Source organism: Rhinoderma darwinii, chromosome 3, assembly GCF_050947455.1.
Source record: "Rhinoderma darwinii isolate aRhiDar2 chromosome 3, aRhiDar2.hap1, whole genome shotgun sequence".
NCBI classification, from domain to species: domain Eukaryota; kingdom Metazoa; phylum Chordata; class Amphibia; order Anura; family Rhinodermatidae; genus Rhinoderma; species Rhinoderma darwinii.
In genome coordinates this window covers 275,957,567-275,976,283 of record NC_134689.1, presented here as the reverse complement: position 1 = coordinate 275,976,283, position 18,717 = coordinate 275,957,567, and the positions used below count along the sequence as shown (strand labels likewise).

Genomic DNA, 18,717 nt, shown 5'->3' with positions numbered 1-18,717 from the left:
TAATAAGTGATCAAAAAGTTATATATACTACAGTTCGTCCTGCAAAAAAATAAACGAGAAGCCCTCACACAAATCCATTGACAAAAAAATAAAGAAGTCATGGGTCTCCGAATATGGCAACATATTTTGCAAAAGTAGTAAAAAGTAAAAAAAAAAACACATAAATTTGGTATTGGTGTAATCGTATTGACCCGCAAAATTAGGTTAACACCATTAAATCCAAAAACAATGGGGAAATGCTGTTTTGTTTTGTTTTTCATTATCCCACCCCACAAAATATTTTGAAAAAGTTTTTTGTTTTTTTTAAATTGCATGGTACATTTAATTGTGCCGTTTAAAAATGCAACTGGCTCAGAGAAAAAAACCAAAATGAAAAAAACTAAAAATGGCCAGGTCCTTCAAACCATACTTTTTTTTAAAATTTATTTGATTTTTCAGAATAAGCTGTCATATATGTATGTCCATGAGGAATAAAAAAAAATTCTGCCCATTATAATATATATTTTTCTTTTTTTGCAGTTTTCCTCTCTGCAGGTTCTATCTCTAATTCTCAGTTGTCCCCGAGCTACTGGGCGGAGCCTAATGGCTATCATGTCTTCTATATACTTCACACAGAGCAGAGGAGAATCCTGCTATATCTCTTTCTATTTCATGTACAGGGGCGGACATACCGTTAGTTCCAGCCTGTGCAGTTGCACAGGGGCCCAGTAGGTTAGGGGGCCCACTATTACTTTAAAGAAAACTTTGTCTATTAGATTGCATGTAAATGCCTGAGCTAATGAGTTTTATGGCTAACAATTACTCATAGATTGTAGGAGACACAAGGGGGTGATTTATGATGAGATATTAAAGAGCAAGGGGCCCATATACTGACTCGCACAGGGGCCCTCAGCTGTCTGTGTCCGCCACTGTTTATGTATGTAGAAGCAGCTGATCCCTCAGTGAACTGATAGTTCATCTCCTCTTGAGGAGTCTGATTTCGTAGTAGATTCAGAGTGCGTGACCAGTTAGGAGGGAGTAGGAGCCTAATAAATGGAGTAAGAGGCATTTTATTCTAATAAACTATATTACAAAGTTTCTAATATTCTTTTGTACTATTGATTTATTCAAAATTTGTTGAAAAGTTAGTGACCATTTTAGGGGTTAAACAACCATTCTGAAGGCTACATTCTATTTCTCTACAGTATGTGTGTCTGGTTCTATTTACAGGCTTCAATTAATAGGGTATTCTCATCTTGGAATGCTATGGCATATCGCTAGGATATGCCGACATCTTCAGTTCGGGACCGACCGTAGGTTCCTTCGGCATATCTCTTACACAGCAATCTCCTTCGGCATATCTCCTACAATAGCGTAGTCCACTACGCTATTCATTCCGTCAAAACGACGGAACCCTTACACAACTAAATCAATGGTGATGCAAACGGAAACCTATGGTTTTCGTTAGTTTCAGTTTGGATGACGTTCATGGGTTCCCCAGACAGAAAACTCAGACGGAGCCCACTAACGGAGTCCCGATGCAGATGTGAACGAAGCCTAAGGAATTCTAAAGATTTCCCAAGCATCTGAGAGCTACTCAGAAATTTCTAAGCAGCCCTCTGATATATTCCGCAAACTATCTTTGAAAGCTCAATGTTAAATGTATATTCTTATGAAAAGAATGTTACTTTGGTAATGACACCTCACCGTAATGTTCTATGGTAGTCTTAATTCAGTTCAGTAAAATTTAGGGGAATTTCGATGTTGTGCCTGTATTATGACTGTGTGAAACTGGCTTAAAGGGGTTTTCTCACAATCCCAAATTATTACCTATCTACAGGATAGGTGATAATTTTATGATCGCTGGGACCCCCACCGGTCGTGAGAACGGGGTCTGGAACCCCCGTTCTACCACACTGCTTAACAGCAGTGAGGAGGATATTGAATGGAGCGGTGGTTGAGCATGCCCCTCCATTCAAAGCCTTTGGGAATGACGGACGCAGCCGAGTACAGCCCTCGGCTCTTTTAGTCATTGCCATAGAATTTGAATGGCGTGGCAGCACACATACTGCCGCCCCATTCAATGTCCTCATCACTGCGGTCGAGCAGTGAAGAGGAACTAGGGTTATGGACACCTTTTCTAACCAACGGTGGTGGTCTAATCGTTGGGGGCCCCAGCGATCCGAAAATGATCATCTATCCTTTGGATAGGTGATAATTTATGATTGTGGAAAAATCCTTTTTAAATGCCGAACTGTTGGAGTTTAGCTACTGGAGAAATCCTATAACTATCAAGAAAGCAGCAAGCAAAATATGAATTGGAGAGAGATGATATAGTAATAATTACTTTGCTGAGTGATCATAGTTATGATTTTTTTTTATTAGATGTTGGCTTAAAGTTATATTGTTTTTGTTTCTTTTGTGCAGATCCTGTACAAACAAAGAAGATAAGAAAGGTTCCCCCTGGTCTGCCTTCTTCCGTAAGTCCTGATTGTACTGTTCATATTGTTGTGGGAAATAAATTGGGCTCATAGGACCATAAACAGAGGTCATACAAATCATTTTTTTAAACAGGTTTTTTACAGTGACCATAAACTGGCTATCTTGATCAATGCAGAGCTTCATTAGGTCTAAACCCACATTTGATGTTTTGTTTTTAGATTTGTAGCACCGTCATATGCTCCTGTCCCCTTGTCCCTGTCATTTGAATTCCTCTCATGGGAGGAGAACAGGGCCAGAAGCTGTCAAAGAAGATCTCCTGTACAGGTCTTTTGATGTTTAATTAGTCATTATGTTGCTGAGCAGGAGGACAGACAGAGATTAATAGCCAAGAATCTTCAAAATTTACATTTGTAATAATCCCAATGGAGCTGAAGACATTAAGATTCGGAGGACACGTACAGCTCAGCTTGCCTCAGTAGGACTGAGGTTATTAATATGCAAAAATCACCAAGTCAGATGTTCAGTGTGAAACCCTGGTGGATTTTAAAGCTTTCATTAAGCCTTTCCTAACTTCAGCCTAGCATCAGGAAGGCTTTCAAGCAACTAGTTTGTTGATCCCTCTTTGCTCGAAAATATATCCTTAGAGAATAAAGGGCTTTGATGAAAAAGGTTGCAAGGGTTTTGGTTGGGGAAAAAAAAAGCATTAATGGCTGTGATAATCTATTGCTATAGGGGTGTTTTGTGGAATTAAATATGCTTTATTCTTTAAAGGAGGAAAATTGTTTGTAAATGAATCCGCATTTAAAAATCCACGTGTAATGAAAATCCCTGATCATTCAAAGAAGTTTTACTGACTCTATCTCTCTCCCCCTCCATGTCTCCCTCTCTTTTCCTCCCTCCCTCCATTTAAGAACAAATGCGAGGGGAGGGGGAGAGCAATGTTGCCTTGCGGGGCACATCTCTTTGTTGTGTAAATGGATGAAGGGCTTTTATTTGGCAGTACTTAACACTTGGGCGCAGGTGCAATCGGATGAGTCATAACTCAGAGCAGTTTTGTTTGAATGGAACATCCTCCATAGTCTTCACTGCTGCAGCACAGGCGCATATGTTAATCAGGGATTGGTGAGATGGCTCAACTCTTAATATTTGCTGTCTTGTAGAGTCTCCCGGTAAAAATAAGGCTGGAATTTGAAATCGGTTGGTTACCTTGTTTGCAGATGGAGCTGATATGGCTTCTACAGCCCTGGGCAGCTGTGCTCTGAACCTGCAGTCTACCTGGAAGCCAGGACTGCAGCTGCAGGCACTCTATAAAGCTTTTGCTTGCCTAAGCACTTGGGTCCCACTAGAGGCTGAATAGCTGCTTGATAAACAAAATGAACACAATGCTTCAAATCATTTTCCCGAGGCCAGGAATATTTTTTTTTCTTCCTTCCCAGCAGCTAAAAATAGTTTAGCAATTTACATTTTAACAGTTGTGTCTAATTCAGGGTAGACTGTACTCCGAGCCAGATGATTTCTGCTAGATTAACAAAAAAATATGTATTGGAAATGACAGAGTAACCAAAACATAGAGCAGTCCAGTTTTCATTTAATTTTTGATGACGCTGCTGTCTACAACCTAAATAACCCATTAATATTTAGTAGACCTGTGTAGGAGACACCACATGTCTCATTGCTCTGCATTCATTTTTCATTTCAGTGTTTGGTTCAGTATCTCTTTTGCGTTCTCTAATGTATAACGTTAAGGCATAGATGTGTTTTTCATTAATTTGATTTAAAACATCATTATTTCTAATGGTCCGAGAACATGATCTAGTAAAGCAAGAAAAAATACTATCTATCGCCATGGAGACGCAAATATTGTGACACCGTTGTCAATGATAACCAAGGGTAATAGGTGTTCGATATCAAGTGCGGGTTCCTTGTCAAAGCCTTAGGCAGTCACCCAAATGATGGACAGGAGGCAAATGGGCACTTTTCTGACCCTAATCAAACCCTGTTAAGAGACCCTATGAGAACAGCAGAGTATACGCCTCGAAAAGTGCGGCCTCGTGCTGAAACCTCCTGATACACCCTACTAAGCCCTAAAAAATAAACTGAGACCCTCTGATATACAATTGATAAGTGTGTACTTAAACCACAATTAATTCATGTATATACACCAAATATCAAATCCTGAATTTTATATCCCATATATACATCAGAAAAAATCAAATGGGTATCGTATCCCAACGAGTTTCCATCATATCGCAACGCCGACCTGAGTGCCATGAGTAGGAGGCGCACTGACTCTCCTTAGCTGTGGGACTTTTCCTTTTGGGACACAGATCTGAGCGCCTGAATTGTCTCTTCCGCAAACCCCGCATTATCGGTCCAGAAGTTGAGTTCTGTCCACCCTTATTTCCTGTATTTTTGGGATACCTCTCATATTTATTATGAGTTGTTAATTGTTTATCCCCATAACATCTCCGCCTAATTTATACATAGGTGCTTCATTCTACCATATATGTTTTCTATGCATATGACATACATATATGCATCTCTTTTTACTTTTTGAAAAGATAGTTTATATTGGTCTCTGATGAACCAACGAGGTTAGGGAAACTTGTTGGGATATGACACCTATTAGATATTTTCTGGTGTTTTTTTTATGGGAAATGAAATTCCGATTTTGTTATTTGTGGTGTATAAGTTAGTTGTGGATTAGAGAAGTCCGCTCTCCTAACATGTCTGTTTAGGTAAATACTTGTATTCCCCATGACATTGCAATATTGGAGCACCTTTTCTTAGAACTCTGCATTGTACCGTTCCTTTGCAATTCCTCCTACATATTTATGAATAAATTGAAAACCGGGTATTATCAGTTGGGGGGGGGGGGGTTTCTCTAACCAATCTGACACTGTCCTATCAGTGCTCACTGTGTAAAGACACACCCCTTTGACACAGGGAACGGTAGCACCCAGTTGTCAATTTATTCATAGATTACTAGGAGGAGCAGCAGGGGATTTACAGAGTTTTAAGAAAATTAGCTCGAGCATTGCTTCATGAAGAATGGAACAATTTACAAAAATAGACATGTCTGGAGAGCTGACGGGTCCTCTTTAAGTACAGACTTATCATTTGTTTGTTTGTTTGAAGGGCTTATTTGGGTGTATATCAGGAGGTTCCAGCACGGAGCAACTCCTTTTGAGGATATTACTCAGTTGGGTCTCATAGGGTCCCTTAAAAGTGTGTGATTAGGGTCAGAATAGTACCCATTTAATTCCTGTTCATCATTTTGGGTAACTGCAAAAACCCACTTGATCCCTGTGCTAACACGGAACCTCCTATTTTATATTTTTTGGTGTATATATGGGAAATTAAATACCAATTTTGATATTTGTGGTGTGTATGTATATATATATATAGTGTGTCATCCCAGAAAGCACGCTTGAAAATCTTTTCCTATAGTGCATTTTTTTTCTTTTAATACACTTATTGAGAACCATTTTGAGCGACTGAATGGGTGTCATGTGCTTTTGACATATTGTGTATAGGTTTGAATTCTATTGAGAATTATTGTTGTCTCCCTTTCCCCTGCAGTCTTTAAACATGTTCTTTATATTTGGACAATAAATGTTTATTTCATTGATTTGTAGTGTATATATTTACTTTTTATATTTGTCCAGCATCTTCTTGAGTGTTTGGATAATAGCTCCACCTGCAGGCTAATTCCAAAAACTGCATATGAGCTGCTGCATTGGGACTTGCTCTCTGTAGTTCGGTCTCGTTGCATTGTTTGAGTTTAATGAGAAGTAGCTAAATGCCCCGCATGTGGGTAAAGAAACCGCTATAGAAGACATGAGCTTCACTGCAGGGGACCATTCATTCTTCTTCTGCCAGTCTAGCAGCAGCACAGTGATTTCACGTACTGTAGAACTGCGGTAAATGAACGCACTCTTAAACTCCTTTACTGTAATGACCTGGGTTTACAGATGTAGCCAAGTTTATCTGGACTCTGATAACTTGCTGCAACGTGATATCACACAACAAAAGTCATTAAAAATGTCAAGTTTAAAGTTTTGTGACACGGTGTATTTAATGCGTTACGTCAAGATCAATATGGCTACATCTGTATGTGTGGGATATTTTCAACCCAGTATGTTCTTAAGTGCACTCCAGAATATTAGGCTTTCGTGATGGAGCTGTAGGGTACCCTGTTAGATTTTATAGCCAGTTTTCCATAGGGCAGCGTCCGGAAAGTTATTCCATTTACTTAGAGCACTTCCGATCTTCTTTTTGGTGACCCAGCAGGGAAATATATTTCTGTATACATATCTCCGATGTAGATATTTATGGCCTTTCATGTTTAGACTTCATTGCCACGCTTCAACTTACATAGTTTCTCCGATCTGCCTGTGAGGTCTGTAGGTTCGATATGTTTACATAGAGCATATTATACACACAGTATTGGTTAATAGTCCTCGAGTCCTGATACAGTCTAAATATTTACATGTGGGAATAACGTTCTCAGCCAGAACTTTTCTACTGCGCCCATGTTTATATACTAAAATGTTTACCATTTCCTTTACATATTAAATCTTTTCTAAGTGTTCTATTTAGAAGGCAGTCCCCTATTTCTGAATAGAACAGTGATGTATCATTCTATTTCATATTTCTTTTTATTTATTTATCTTGTTGTTTTATCTTGTTACATATTAATAGGGTTGTTCTACGATTATCTTTTGATATGTCCTTAAACATCCAGCAGTAGGCACCCCACCGATACCAAAAATGAGTCCAAGTCCTCTATAACTCCTGGTATTGTTGCTTAGAATAATAATTGTATAATACATTACAAGTACGCAGGCCTAAGCAATACTAGTTTAGGATTAGATGAATAATTTAGTCTTTCAGAGTGCTTGAGGTTTTGTGGTTGAGTAAAGTGAGGATGAAATGTAATACTCTTTACTGACAGTAAGCTTACATGACAATTGATTTTCATTGCAGTTCTAAAGAGTAATTCAAATAGCACTTGGCGGCTAGAAATATTAACCCTTTGGCACTGTGGAGATACTGTGTTTGGTAGTATTTTACACTTGGCAATTTAAAAAAAGTTAAAGGGGTCTTCTGGAAAGTAAAATTATTATTTTTTTTTAAGGTAAAAAAACAAAACGTAAAATAGTCAAGTTAGCAAAATGCTCATCGTACTGTTTTGGCACCACCTTTCTAATGGGTCCCTCAAACGCCCCCTGGCCCAGTAACCTGTCGCTCATAGTGATCTCACGCTGGCGTTTACATCGAGAGCGGCCAGGGAACAAGCATGAGTTTTTATATCATTGCACAAATGTACAGAAAATGAATTCCGGTTTCTACTGTATTATAAATGTTTTATATTGGCCTCTATTTCTGTACCACAGTTTTGCACCACCCATAAGGGAACGCATGTAAGTTAACACATCGCTTTCCATCTGTAATTAGACTAGGCTCCCTGTGCGTCAGACCATGTAATCTGTTTGTGTTCAGAGAAACACACAGTTTGTTTAGCTGCACAACGCTAGGTTGTGAATGGAAACAATTTGGGTTAGGGAGTGCAGGTCAATTCACTGCTACTTTGCTGACGACATTAGTGTCTGAAATTAAAGTTTGAAACGTCAACTCAGACTGCAGCTGACTTAGTATGTCAAAGGGGCTAGGCGGATTAACCCTTTCTGGTGTATAATTGTTACTGTGTGAGGGAGGGAGGAAGAGCTTTGGTAATTAGGTAAAATAACATCATCCTTCTGTTGAACAACAAGGTTACAAGGGTTTAAGCAAAATGCAGAAAACTTCAGTTTGGGCTGTTATTAAAAAAAAATAATAATCTTCCTTCTAGTAAATTTTTATATTCAAACTCCTCCGCCTCCCATTGAAATCAATGGGAGGCATTTTCGGCCGTGTTTTGACGCGGTTTCCACATCAAAAAACTGTGTGAACTGGCCCTTACGCTTCTATTAGAAATAAAAGCCTTAAAGCAGAACATAACTTTATTGGAAATAGAGCTACATTCCTAGGCTCTGCAGAAGTAGCACTGGTCCTGTCTTGCTTCCTGCAGTCCCAGTCCGTACAGGCAGGGAAAAAACTTGCATGATACCAGCTATAATTTTAAGGTCTTGTGGGAATGTTTGGAGCAGATGGTCGGGCTGCTGGACCTGACAGCTCCTAAATAATCAGAACATAAATTGGTTATAAGCCATGAACTTGACAGTACACGTATTCAAAAAATAAAAATGTATAATGTAACGCACCCATTGTATTTTACAGGGCAGACACATGCTTAAAGAGGCTCTGTCACCAGATTTTGCAGCCCCTATCTGCTATTGCAGCAGATCGGCGCTGCAATGTAGATTACAGTAACGTTTTTATTTTTAAAAAACGAGCATTTTTGGCCAAGTTATGACCATTTTCGTATTTATGCAAATGAGGCTTGCAAAAGTACAACTGGGCGTGTTGAAAAGTAAAAGTACAACTGGGCGTGTATTATGTGCGTACATCGGGGCGTGTTTACTACTATTACTAGCTGGGCGTTGTGTATAGAAGTGTCATCCACTTCTCTTCACAACGCCCAGCTTCTGGCAGTGCAGCACTGTGACGTCACTCACAGGTCCTGCATCGTGTCGGCACCAGAGGCTACAGTTGATTCTGCAGCAGCATCAGCATTTGCAGGTAAGTAGCTACATCGACTTACCTGCAAACGCCGATGCTGCTGCAGAATCATCTGTAGCCTCTGGTGCCGACACGATGCAGGACCTGTGAGTGACGTCACAGTGCTGCACTGCCAGAAGCTGGGCGTTGTGAAGAGAAGTGGATGACACTTCTATACACAACGCCCAGCTAGTAAAAGTAGTAAACACGCCCCGATGTACGCACATAATACACGCCCAGTTGTACTTTTACTTTTAAACACGCCCAGTTGTACTTTTGCAAGCCTCATTTGCATAAATACGAAAATGGTCATAACTTGGCCAAAAATGCTCGTTTTTTAAAAATAAAAACGTTACTGTAATCTACATTGCAGCGCCTATCTGCTGCAATAGCAGATAGGGGTTGCAAAATCTGGTGACAGAGCCTCTTTAAGTGTCCTTTTTGGCATAAGTTTGTCAGGCTCATGACCGAATGCATTATTGTGGGGGTATTGTGTGGCCGTTTTTTTTTTTTTTTGTTTGTTTTTTAAGGGTGCAGTCACACGCGGCAGATTTTGTTGCAGAAATTTTCTGCGACTGAAAATATGTTCCATTTATCTGAATAGAACTTGCAGAAATCTATGCACCTGCTGCAGAAACTACCTCATTTATATAAATGAAACAGATTTTCAGTCCCAGAAAATCTGCTGAGTGTGACTGCACCCTAACCGTACTGAAAAGTGCTTCCTACTACATCACAAGTCCACGCAAGAAAAATAAGCTAATACGTACCTAACCTTTCAGGGGACTTTTCAGTCTAAGCGGTCATGTGTGTGTACATGAGGAATAGCACTATTTCTGGCCATTGTATGACTTGTATGTGGCTTTGTTTTATAAGTTTTCCCCTATCTCTCTAGGTCTGACATATAACATTAACGGGAGAGCTGTAGCAGCGTCTACATCTCTCTCTGCCTCTCTCACTCTGCTCTAGCTTTCTCCTCCCTCTCCCCTCTCTATAGACTTCTATGGGTCGCTGTAACCTGATCCCTCAGTGAGCTGATAGTCTGTCTCCCCTTGAGGAGACACATTTAGCAGAAAATTCAGAGTGAGTGACACGTTAGGGGGGGGGGGGAGCCTAATAAGTGGAGACATTTTTCTCTAATAAGCTATATTACAAAGTTTCTTATATCCGTTTGTACTATTTATTTATGCTAAGTTTGTTGAAAAGTTAATGACTATAGAAGGTATGTGTTTTTTTCTTATATCTGGATATGCTTAATTTAGATGGATAAACTTATGGCCTAAAGACTGGAGCCTTTTGAATTATTAAATATGGCGTAGATGAAATGTCCAGTAGGACATTCAATTTAGAGTTACTCAGCCCTGGCACCCTTTCTTCAATAGGGTTGGACTAGACTTTAGCTGCTATCACAGATGTTATCGTGCCTTTCAGACTACTGCTTTCCCTCCTGTGGCAATATTGGGGAAGTAGTCTCACACTGCTGTTGCCTGTAATTAAATGTCAGCACATTCTAAGGCCTCATGCACACGACCGTATTTTTGTCCACCCGTAAATACTGACGTAAATACGGGTCCTTGGTCACACGTATTCAACCCGTATTGCACCAGTATTTACGGACCCGTGCCAGTATTCCACCCGTATTTACGGGCACGTTTTTGGCTGCAAAATTGCACTGCACTAATCGGCAGCCCTTCTCTCTGTCAGTGCAGGATAGAGAGAAGGTACAGCCCTTTCCGTAATAAAAGTAAAAGAAATTCATACTTACCCGGCTGTTGTCTTGGTGACGCGTCCCTCTCTTGACATCCAGTCCGACCTTCCTGGATGACGCGGCAGTCCATGTGACCGCTGCAGCCAGTGATTGGCCTGTGATTGGCTGCAGCGGTCACATGGGCTGTAACGTCATCCCAGGAGGACGGACTGGAGGAAGAAGCAGAGAGTTCTGGGTAAGTATGAACGTCTTTTTTTTTTATTTTTACAGCTTTATCTATATTGTGATCGGTAGCCACTGTCCAGGGTGCTGAAACAGTTACTGCCGATCGTTTAACTCTTTCAGCACCCTGGACAGTGACTATTTACTGACGTCGCCTAGCAACGCTCCCGTAATTACGGGTGCACACACGTAGTCACCCGTAATTACGGGAGCCCTATAGACTTCAACGGCACGGGCACCTTCCCGTAAGCATACGGGGAGGTACCCGTGGCCAATAGAAGTCTATGGGCCCGTAATTACGGCCTGTAATTACGGGAGTTTTTACGGTCGTGTGCATGGGGCCTTAGGGTGAGTCCATCCATAGCGAACGTAGAAAAAAAATCGCGTCAGATCGGTGTGGTTTTCAAATTTATTAGGGCTGTGCCTTTTTTTGGGTAAAACTGCTGTATACCTGCCTAATCTGCATGGCTATTTAGAATGATTTTGAAAACCATGAAGAATTGCAGGAAAACCGCATATCGGCCGTAATTGCCTGCGCAGTGGCCACTAAGTGTCAATTCACTCAGTGATTAGAGCGGGCTTGGCACAGCTGGTGATGTCACTCCACTTTTATTCCAAAGTTACCAGCCAGAAGACTAGCAGAAAGAAAGCCGGCTAGGTGATGGGGCTTTTGTTTTTATTAACCAAACCATTCTGTAAACCACCCTATGGGTGCTGGGTCTAGTTAGACCTATAGGACAAGAATAGCACAGTGCAGCGCTAAATATTTGTATTATTTTAGTAATTTATCCTTTTTTTTTTAAAAAAAATAAAATATTTAATTTATCCCAAGAAACTAATTTACTGACAAATGGTCCATACATGTCTATAGGCTAAACCAGTTTTTGGGCTGGGGCTACACATTTGTTGGACCACAGTTTCAACTTGCAACTTTCTTTAGGAGTTCTCTATTTTATTTTTTATTTTATCCATGTGACGACTAGTTGGAAAGTTGGTGAAAATGAAGCTTTAGGTTTGGACTATTTGTACTTTAGAGGTAGTGCTCATAAACCATATATATCGGTTGTTCTTTTTTCATGTCTGCCCACTGTAGAACATAATGTAGTGTTGGCGCTTTATGGAGAACGTTCAGCTCATCTAGATTGTCTTGAAATCATTGTTACATGATAATAAATTTCCGATTGTTGTACAATTTACAGTTTCTCCACTTCAATAATGTGTTGTAAAAATGCTTACTGTCCTGGCCAGATGGTGGTGTTGCTGTACTGCAGGATGCTTCGTCTCAGCTGCTACAAGTGCTATGATTTCATTAACAAAAGAAACTAAAAATTGTAAATCCAGTATCTGTGGGCAAAGTTTACCCTGGCCCACTCTTCTGAAAAATCACCCCTCGTTTGATGTCCTTCTCTTAATGCTGTCTTGAAGGAATTTCCACTACAGAAATCAGGGTGTGATCAAGGTTGAAAGAGATTACTGTATGTCGTTGCCCTCCCCCTTTTTTCTGTGTGGGATGGTTCAGCCCTATTTTGCATAAGTTTCTTTTGAGTAGATCCATGTGTGGACTGAGTAAGCATAGTACTGGTGGAAATACTGTTTAGTCGGGTGGATGTATGCCTGGGACTGAGGCAGTGCACTTTAACCGCTTCCTACAATCTATTCCACATCAACATGTATTGTGCATACCCCGTAGCTGGAGTGGGCAGCAATTCTTTGATGTACTACTACAATGGCAAGACGGTGAGACAGCTTAAATTTCCAGTTTTTATTCGTCTCCATAGATTTAAGCCTCAGGAGTAGAATTCGATTGCTTTGTATTTTGCTAATTTGGTACAAATACCTTTTGTTAGTTTAAGTATAATAGACAGTGAGCGTTTCGTAGGGTTGTCAGTTATATGTATATTAGTACTAAGTGTTTAAAAACTTTGTATCTTGTATTTTATTATAGTAATCTATGTACTATATCGTGTATATTTAGGAATGGTTTTTAGTTATATTTTGTATTTAGTTGTGGAAAAATTAGGGAAAGTGAAAGGGTGGCTCATTCTATAACGAAAAGCCAGTCATTTCTGGGAATGATTAAGGAAACGGCTCTCCCCAGCCAGTAGATTCCTGTTTCCTGTTTAGACTTTGAGGTTCGCTGCCTGGGTTTTAATGTCGTTCCATCTGCTTCTAATCACATCGATATTTTGACCATACTGACAATACGACATTTCTTTCTTAAATTCGCTGGTTTTTTTTCATAAATATGCAAACAGGTCATTTTTTCCTTATTTTGTTTTACACGATGACCAATAGGTTAAGATGCACTTTTATGGCTTTTGGATTTCTTGTAGTAATAGACTGGTACTGTATATGTTTTACTGTAATTACATATTGTGGTAGATAAATCCTAAGAAAACTTTTTTTTTTTATTAACCCTATAAGGCTGGCTTTCTTATGAAGACATTGCCACTTTTCTGGAGTGAGGCAAATCATTTGATATGTTTTGGACACCTAGAATTACATAAAAAATAAAATCTTTCTGGGCTCATGGTATAATCCGTTACGTAGATAGTGCTAAGAAGTTGTACGACCCAATTTATTCTTCTCTGTCGATACAAAATAGAAAAAAGGGGAAAAAGCTTTGATCTCATTAAGCATTAACAGACTTATGAGGGTCTGGTCCTGCCTGCCTTGGAAATGTGTACCACGTGTTTGCCATCGGGCTAGATGAGCAATTGGTAAGCAGTTAATGGGTCACCTTTAGATGTCTTTATAAAACATGTATTGTTAATGGTCATTGCACTGATAAATCTATATCATGATGACGTATGTTGGTTGTCGGGGCTGGCTATTTTTGAGGAGCGGGACTGCTATTAATGGTGTTCCGAGTTAAACAAACTGATTATTAAAGGATTACTAAAGTGGTCTGAACAAAAGCCTAATCTGTTCAGGGTAATGCTTGTTAACACTTTGCCGGCTGGAGAATTAATGCAGTAAAAGGAAGGAACGAAGTAGGCTTTAATAGGTCTGATCCAGAAGTCTAATTTATTTCTTAAGGAATACAATAATATTGTATGTCCTGATGGTGAATGATCAGAGCAGTATGGTGTTTATTAGTATTGTATGTTATTGCCTTATTCCGGTGGAGTTGTAATGCACGCATGTCCGGAAATGAAAAATATATTACACGCCACAAGTTCTACACAGTGTTCTCGAAGAGTTTCTGACCTGAAGTTAACTTCACCCAGTAGTTATGGTGAGACGGTTACTGTATGAGGACCTGTTAAACGCATATAGGACCATTGAAAGCCCTCGCCATCAGGGGCTGGAAGAGAAAACAGACATGACACCAGCCCTGCTGGAACTAGGTCTGTGTTTGTACTATAAATACTTGTGTTAATCTGTGCATTTTATCTCCTTTCAGTCCTGCAGGCATTACCTAATGGTCATTTCCTAAGGATAACACCCCCTCCCGTGTATTGCCCTATTTACACTCTACATACACATTGCTTTGAAGGGGTAGGGCGAGGTTTCAGGGTAAAGCACTTTTAATAAAATGAACCTCTTATTACTATTTAGCTTGTTTCTGTGAATTGATTTAAGAAAAACAAAAAATTATCTTATGCTTTTGCTATGCAGTTTTTTTAAATCTATGTAAGGGTAAAATCACACACAGGGTTTTGATTCAGTTTTTTGGTGCAGTTTTTGGAACCAAAGCCAGAAGTGGATCTAAAGGAAAGAAAAGGTGTATAGAAAAGACTGATGCATCTCCATCCTTTGGTGTCCACTCCTGTGTTTGGCTCAAAAAACGGAGCCAAAAACGGCATCAAAACTCTGTGTGTGGTCCTGGCCTTATTGTATGTCCTGCTATTAAACCAAACATGTGGATATACAGACCATTACAAGTTCTCACATTACAATGTAAGTTTTAGTTGAGATCTCACACGATCATTTCTTTACATTAGTTTGTATCACATATGTTCTTATTTTAAAAGCTTTTATATACTCAACCGAATGAATATAACAAGGGTATAGAAAACAGATGCTAAGACAGTTACAGTGATGCTTTAACTTAACTTTGTCTGAGAAAATATTTGTCTTGTCTAGTTGCACAGATTTCAGTCGATGGCCTCGTTCACATGTCAGTATTTTGTGTCAGTATTTGGAAGCCAAAACCAGGAGTTGACCATAAACAAAAATAGTATAATGGAAAGATTAGCACCTCTTCTATATTTAAGACCCATTCCTAGTTTTAACTTCCGAGTACTGATGCAAAATACACTTGTGTGAATGAGGCCTTAGTCATTTTATTTTTTATCACCCATACCCATAGTAGGTTCTTTACGTCTGTACTTTTAACCTATGTCCTGCTTATTGGAAAGAGTAAGTTTTGGAGTGTTTTTTATCCTATTCATTTCCCCCTTTGTATACAAATAATATTTATTTCAAATAAAACAGAAATATACTCTGATAGCCTTTACCAGCATCCTTCTCTGCGCAGTATTTACCTTTGTGTCTCACTTCATTCTATTATACCTCTTAGTAAACATATTTGTTGATTATTTTTTTTAGATATTTACTGTTTATTGTATTACGTGGGAATTTAGCTGTAAGATTAGTGGCCAGCCCTCCTATATCTACAGTACTACCCAGCAGTGCTTTGTGTATATGGGACAATCAATTGCATTCACCTTTTACATTTGACCAGTTGTGGATATAGTTGGTGGAACTGTCAGGTGCTGGAAAAATAGTGGTAACATGGCTGCACATTTATAATATTGGCAGTTTTTTCTATTACGTAGAGTTTATCGTTGTTGAAGAAAAGAAATTGTGACGTTTCTGTTATCAATATAATGGGTTAGCTTGTTCTGACTATAGAGATTGGATTTCTGACTTTATCTTCGCACAATTTGTGACGTTTTCATAAGTAGTATTCTATTCTGTTGTGTTTATGCAACTCTTTTTTTTTTTTGGCCATCTGGCCATATAAAATTTTAAAGACCTGTAAGTTTTCATATAAGCTTTAATATAAAATGTCATTAAGTCTAATAAAAGGGTGTAAGATCTAGCAATAAACAGTAAAGTTGTGCGGCCATTCACATTGACACAAAGTTAGACTCAAACAAGTGTCATTGGCCAGTTGTGTACAAAATAATAAATCCAAGCAGATTGCTTTTTCTGTGTAGTGTAGACAGTGTCTCTTCGTATGGTACATTTGCAGATATGGTCTCCCAAGCCTGCTAGTGAGCACTGTTATATTAATGTTGTAATCCCAGTTATGATCTATCTGTTGATGGAAATACTGTATGCACGCACATCAATTGACTTTCTCAATATATATCAAAGGTAGTACAAAGCAAGGAGAAAGACTTGTGATTCCTCCATTAAATAGGAAACTTATTTGCAGGTGGTTGCTTTACATTTGCGGCCGTTTCTTTTTGTAACTAATTTTTTGTGCCTGTTTTTTCCCCTTCTAAGTTGTATTTCTTCACATCTGGTTTTAGTTAATTCTCCATAACCACATCACTTACTTTTTTTTACCGTTCTAGCTTTTTGATGTGGAGTATTGTAGCTCACCCAAGTGCAGGTATATATTTTGTGAAGTTTTTGCAGAACTGCAGTAAAATTATATTCCTTCTTATAGCATTTATACCCAATAAGTATCTTTTACCAAATAATTTAGAAGTGTTCCACCCAGTTTGTAGAATCCAGTTAAATAAAAACATTAGACTGTTTATCATAAAAAGTCTTGTTTTAACATTGCATTTAGATAGTGATTGTAGAGATGATCATGAATATTGTTCTCTGGCCATTACTTCATGTCAGTATTTTACATCCGTATTTCCAGGAATGGAACCTAAACACAGAAAAAGTATCATGGAAAGATTCATGCTTTTCTGATTTCAATGCAAATCAGGCTTTGGCTTAAAAATACTGTATAGTTGCAAAATACTGACCAAATCTGCACTCTGTGAAGGGTAGGTGGTCTTCGTAGCTAAATACCCACCAGTATGCAGCAAACAGGTTCCCAGCTACATAAGTGATTGTGTGTGTGTGTGTGTGTGTGTGTGTGTGTATGCGTGTATGTGTGTGTATATATATTTATTTTTATATATATGTGTGTGTGTGTGTGTGTGTATATATATATATATATATATATATATATATATATATATGTATACATATGTATATGTGTGTATGTATGTGTGTACGTTTGCGTGTGTGTGTGTGTGTGTGTGTGTGTGTGTGTGTGTGTGTGTGTGTTTATATATATATATATATGTGTGTGTGTGTATGTGTGTATCTATATTTGGAATGGTGATTATTTATGGCTGTTTAATTAAATGAACCTCTAGATATCAAGAAAAAAATAAATTATGTGTGTGTGTGTGTACATGTGTATATAGGTGTGTGTGTGTGTGTGTGTGTGTGTGTGTGTGTGTGTGTGTGTGTGTAATATATATATATAATGTACATGTGTGTAAGTGTGTGTGTGTGTATATATATATATATATATATGTGTGTGTGTGTGTGTGTGTGTATATATTTATTTGCATTACTCTGGTGTATTCTCGTTGTGTTTTAAGCTCTATGTCTTGGCTTGGTATTCCACAGAGTATTTTGATCTATTTTTACCGGGCTTTTACTGCAGTTTTGTAGTGATTTTTAAAAATAAATAAAAATGAAATGCTTTTCGATTGCTGTAAAAAGCACATGTTAAAAACCGCATGCGTTTTACTGCGAATTGCAGTGTTTTTGTGATGCAGTATTTGGTCGCGCGATTATTACAGGTGAAGCCCATTGAAACCATGTGCTTCATCTGTAGTAGCTACACAGCCGAAAACCGCATGTCAAAGCCATGGCGACTTGCGCTAAAAGGCATGCGGTTTTTACTATTCTTTTTTTGCAGCAATTAAGAAGCACATGAAGATCAGTACAAAACTGCTGTAAAACGTGGTAAAAACATGCCCTGTGGAGTCTCGGCCTTATTAATGGTTCTTTATTGCTTGTAGTAAAGATACGTTCCTGGAATCTGCCATATGTGATTCTCATTAGTCAGATTACCACTGTCCTCATTCCTCAGGTGCCTAGCCTTCATATGGATATTGGTGGCTTGTGACATTGAGAGATTAAAGCTGCATATCCAGTAACTAGCCTGATTCTTTATTCTTGAACATTATTTTAATATCTGTTGTCCAGATGTTTGTACATATAGATCATGACTATTCACTTCCTTAATGTTATACAATAAAATCTTGTTTATATTAAGACGTTTCCTTATATTTATCTGACGACCTGTCATAACACAACTTTTTTTTCTTCAAAATGCTTCCTTTTTTTCATAGGCTCCAGTCCTATAACACATTAGCAGATTTGTTATTTAGCTGGTTCTGGGGAAAGGCATGTATAGGAGACCATGCTGAGTAAAGCCCCGTGGCAGTATGACTTCGAGATCAATGATGGCCAGCCAACTATGGGGCAGATTAACGAAGGACTGGTGTTTCATACACCAGTTATAATAAATGTTCCTAATATATTAAGAAGCGCACAACTCTTAATAAATTAGGCCCATGGCAAAATTGGAGGAAAGAATGATCCAGCGCAGAAGTAATTAAAAGGGAAAAGCAGGTCCCATGTTTGTTGGGGAAGACATTAAAATCGAATGGGAGACGCAGTCCCAAGGCGTGAGTAGTCAGGGTATATACCTGAGCCTACGCGTT

The 18,717-nt window shown here is 38.8% G+C and overlaps 1 protein-coding gene across 5 annotated transcripts in view; it reads left to right on the top strand.

The window, feature by feature from the left end:
* TCF12 (transcription factor 12) overlaps positions 1-18,717 on the top strand; it is a 187,194-nt gene that overhangs the window by 143,531 nt on the left and 24,946 nt on the right. For 3 of the 5 annotated variants that reach the window (XM_075857958.1, XM_075857957.1, XM_075857956.1), the window contains exon 8: positions 2,407-2,459. In XM_075857958.1, coding sequence (XP_075714073.1) covers positions 2,407-2,459 — 53 coding nt within the window. Of the gene's footprint in view, positions 1-2,406; positions 2,460-12,569; positions 12,752-18,717 lie in introns of those variants that run through there. The other 2 variants (XM_075857960.1, XM_075857959.1) reach the window with 1 other exon arrangement.